Source organism: Peromyscus maniculatus, chromosome 4, assembly GCF_049852395.1.
Source record: "Peromyscus maniculatus bairdii isolate BWxNUB_F1_BW_parent chromosome 4, HU_Pman_BW_mat_3.1, whole genome shotgun sequence".
NCBI classification, from domain to species: domain Eukaryota; kingdom Metazoa; phylum Chordata; class Mammalia; order Rodentia; family Cricetidae; genus Peromyscus; species Peromyscus maniculatus.
In genome coordinates, this window is record NC_134855.1 from 64,976,607 (window position 1) to 64,981,337 (window position 4,731).

General features: G+C 36.4%; 1 protein-coding gene across 1 annotated transcript; it reads left to right on the forward strand.

Moving 5' to 3' along the window:
* The first annotated feature begins 3,417 nt into the window (after positions 1-3,417).
* Positions 3,418-4,389, forward strand: LOC102905152 (olfactory receptor 4P4-like). Its single transcript, XM_006997557.2, has one exon. The coding sequence runs from the start codon at positions 3,418-3,420 to the stop codon at positions 4,387-4,389; it is 972 nt and encodes a 323-aa protein (XP_006997619.2).
* The last annotated feature ends 342 nt before the right edge of the window (positions 4,390-4,731 follow it).

Consider the following 4,731-nt stretch of genomic DNA (forward strand, 5'->3'; position numbering starts at 1 on the left):
TGATAATTTAATTATGAAACATTTTGGAAATTATAGGAATTTTGATAAAATTGAAAAAGTTTAGACAGGAAATGGCACAATGTCAAACTTCATCCCAGTACAGTTGCAAGAAAAAACAGTGAAGGCTGTGGGATTTAAACTATCTCTGATCTGATGATTTCTAACTCTGTGGCATGAAGACAGCATGCTAGGACAGATGCAGTAAGGGAACCTTACCTTCTGGGAGAAAGGAAATGTATAATTTTAGGATTTGAAAAGTTAGGCATCCTTGGTAAAGAGGAAAACTGGCACAGGATGTCTTTATAAACCTACTCTGATCTGTTTACAAAAAGGCAACCAGCCAAAACCTATCTTTGGATCCTAGCTTGAGATCTTTACAAATGTAAGAAACAGGTAAATATGAGTTTAGAACTGATCTCTGAAAAGCTAGGTTTGCACCTGCATTGACTAACACCTAAGTAGAATTACATAAAAAGATGTTGCCTATTTAAGTTCAATAAATTATGAAAAAAATACAGGCAGATGAAAGAGACAAACTTCAGTATTATTGCCTGAGTAGTAATAAAATGGCTTACATATCCTATATAGCTATTAATAAGTTCATAAATATGTGCAAAATATTGTGATCATATTTACCCTCCTGTTACTCTCTTACCCCCGCCACTCCTGCACAAACCCTCCTTCTCAAACAATCTTCCTCTTTCTTTCATGTCTTCTTTGTGACTTGCTGAATTTACAAACTGGCACACACACACACACACACACACACACACACACACACACACACACTATTCTAAAAGATGAATACAATGGGGTGCAAAATAAATTCAAATAATTCAAGAGCGTTAGTATACTTTTTGATTTATCTGTTATTTGGGTTTTGTATAAGGTGTAAAGTAAACTAAATGACAAGTCCTTTAGCGTGTATGATGTCTCAATAAACCCAGTTGTATTCAAGCATACAATTATTATTTGAAATTAACGGTGTATCCAAAATATCCAGAACAATGATATTATAATCTTCATTTTAAAAGAATTAAGTTCTTCAGATTTTTTTCTTGTTTTCCTGTTTATTTTCTGTTATTGTTATGACAAGACATGCTTGAGATAATACACTGTGTTTTTAAATTCTGATTCAGTATGATGTTTGAAGAATCTGAAAGAGCTGCAGGGGGTCAGAACAGGCAGAGGGTACCCTACACAAGAGGAGAAATTTTTGGAAGTGTCCTGATCCAGCTCATGCAGAACATTAAGCACAGAATAAAGAGTTCAGTCCTTCCATGTAGTGAGAAGAATCTGAATTTTAAAAGAGGCTAATATAGAGCATTGCACTATGTTAAACCATTGGTAATAATGCAAAGCCTAAAGTTCAACTGTTAATTGAAATTAATATTTAATGTGACAACCAAGAGAGGTTTTTCCTCACTGTCCAGAGTAGTGGACTCCAGGAAGGAGGTCTTGGCACTAAAATCAACTCTGTAACACCGTGCAGAGATGGGCACATGTGTTCACTTTTTACACAAATTCAAATGGCAACTGAAGTCAAGGACGATGAATTCTACTGTTACTGGCACTGGTATTGTGTGCAACTAATATAAAATATTTTATAATGTTTTCCTTTGCATAAGAAATTAGTGAATTTCTTGTGTGAGCTAGCAGACTGATCAAAAGTATGCTTTTAGGTTATTCCTTATTGTATTAACGCCATTTTTGAAGTCTACAAGTCAAAGGTGTTCATGCATCCTAAAGTGTGATTGTGTGGGTAGAACAGTTGCAGAGCATATGTGAAGCCTGGGTTCTATCTTTAGCATCATCAAAAGTAGATAATCTAGCAAATTTAACACAGAAATATTTATGATGTCTGGATTACATTATTTCAAGACAATGAAAAGTAAGAAGTGTAGGTAAAATAATTGGGAGAACCTGAGAAATGAAGCTTGAGATCTTGAAACTGGTACTGTTGGAAACTGAGAGTTCTGTACACACATACACTAGTATGGTGTGATGGCTGATCTTCATTGTCAGACTGACACACCTGGGAGGAGGGAACCTGAGATGAGGAGTCACCTTCATATAACTGTCCTATGAGCAGGTCCATATGGCATTTTCTTGTTTGCTCCTTAATCCAGGAGGTCCCAGGCTAAGGTGGGCCATTCCATCCCTAGGAAGTTGGATCTGGGTAAGGAGGCTGGCTGGAAAAAGCATTCCTCTATGATCTCTGTTTCAGTTCCTGCCTCCAGTTTCTGGCCTTGGCTTGCCTTTCATCAAGGACTGATGTCTGTAAGTCAAATAAATCCTTTCCTTTCCAAATTGGTTTTGGTCAGTGTTTTATCATAACAACAAAAACCAAGCTACAATAGATTGTCAATTACATCAATTACATGACTTGTATTTATTAATTAAAATATAGCTGACTTAAGTGTGTGATTAAGACATGGATAGATGGCTGGGTGGTGGTGGTGCACACCTTTAATCTCAGCACTTGGCAGGAAGAGGCAGGTGGACTCTGAGTTTGAAGCCAGCCTGGTCTACAGAGTGAGATCCAGAACAGGCACCAAAACTATACAGAGAAATTCTGTCTTGAAAAACCAAACCAAACCAACCAACCAAACAAACAAAAAGACATAGGTAGATGCTAAAACACAAACCAAATGTAATATTACTGTCTTCAACATGTAGGATATAGGTACATAGTTGAATTTTTTTAAAGATAGAATCCTTTTTTCATTCATTGATATTTCTTCCGTGAGTTGAAAAATAATCTTTTATGTATACAGCGAAACGTTCTTAAATATAACCATTCAAATTAGTGAGACTAGAAACTGATTTTTCAATTATGTGGAAAAGAAACCCTATATAACTATGCAGTGATTCCAAATACACAAGCCCATTTTTCATGTATATTTGCACAGAGGATGTGTGGCTCAAAATATCTTATATGTGACAGTACTCAAGTATTACATTTCATGGATTTACATGGAAATATGTTCATATTTAATCATTTCTTTCTGCATCTCTTCTCAAAAATAAACAGTAAAAAGTAAACTGGACTCTGTTCCTGTAGAAGTATCTATTCTGTAGTTCTCTGGTGTTATCATATCCACTTCTGTTTGACAAAGCTTGATTATAGAATGGATACACAAATATAATTTATTCTACAACATTAACATCCATTAATAATTAGCATTCATCTCACAATGTAAGAATATTTAGCAGCAATTCATGTTTTCAAGATATTACAATAAAAATCTCTGTTGGAAATCTTTCTTAAGTAATGATGAAATTTCAACATTCTTCAACCTCTGATCATTTTCAGACTAATCTGTTCCCTGAAAGAGGAAAATGTGTAGCATTGTGCTAAATGTATGTCACAATTGTTTTTATGTAATTTCAGATTAATACAGACATTTGCTGACCATGGACTCTAGGACTAATATCACAGAATTTGTTCTACTAGGACTTTCTCAGACCAAAGAAATACAAATTATCTGCTTTGTGTTATTTTTACTTTGTTATATTGCAATTTTATTTGGGAACCTACTTATCATGATTTCTATTACATGCAGTCACCTTATCAATCAGCCCATGTATTTCTTTTTGAGTTACCTCTCATTTTCAGACCTGTGCTACACCTCCACTGTGACCCCCAAGCTGATCATCAACTTAGTAGCAACAAAAAAGTCAATTTCCTACAATGGCTGCATGACTCAGCTCTTCACCATGCACTTCTTTGGGGGCATTGAGGTCTTTATCCTCACGGGAATGGCTTATGACCGATATGTGGCCATCTGCAAGCCCCTGCACTACACCATCATCATGAGCAGGCAGAAGTGTGACGCCATGATTGCTGCTTCCTGCGCTGGGGGATTTCTGCATTCCTTTGGTCAGTTTCTCCTGGCAGTATTCTTACCTTACTGTGGCCCCAATGAAATAGATCACTACTTCTGTGATGTGTACCCTCTGCTCAAACTGGCCTGTACTGACACCAGAAAGATTGGTTTCTTGGTTATTGCTAACTCTGGCCTGATGGGTTTAGTGACATTTGTGGTCTTGTTGATATCATATGCTGTGATCATATATACTGTCAGGTCTTACTCTGCAGAGAATCGCCGCAAAGCTCTTTCCACTTGTAGTTCCCACGTCACTGTGGTAGTCCTTTTCTTTGCTCCTCTACTGTTTATTTACATTCGACCAGCAGCTACGTTACCAGAAGACAAAGTATTTGCTCTTTTTTACACTATCATTGCCCCCATGCTTAACCCCCTGATTTACACACTCAGAAACAAGGAGATGAAGAATGCCATCAAGAGATTGTGTTACCGAATCACAGGGAAGGAAGGAAATAGGCTGAAAGGTATGACTGCTTTCCACCATCAAACAGTTTCCTGAAAGTGTTTCTAAATTAAAGCATCAAAAGGTAAATAAACTTTCAATGTAATAAACATATACCTAGTGATATGTATAGAGCTGTCTGTACAAATATTTGTTGTTCTCGATATTAACCCAGACACCCTAGCTGTAATCCTGGAATTGTGATTTGCTGCTGTCACTGATGCTCACGTTGCCTGTACTGCATTGCTTGTTTGGTTCTACAACAAATTATGCTTGTCAGGAGGTCATTCTTACCAATGTGGTACTCAAGTGAACACAGAGAATAAACATAATTTATTGGACTACATGACTGTGTTTAGCAAACTAGATATTATTCAGCTTTCAAAAATATTAAAAATA

Excerpts from the sequence above, each read along its gene's own strand:
- LOC102905152 (XM_006997557.2), top strand. The coding sequence starts at position 3,418 with ATGGACTCTAGGACTAATATCACAGAATTTGTTCTACTAGGACTTTCT.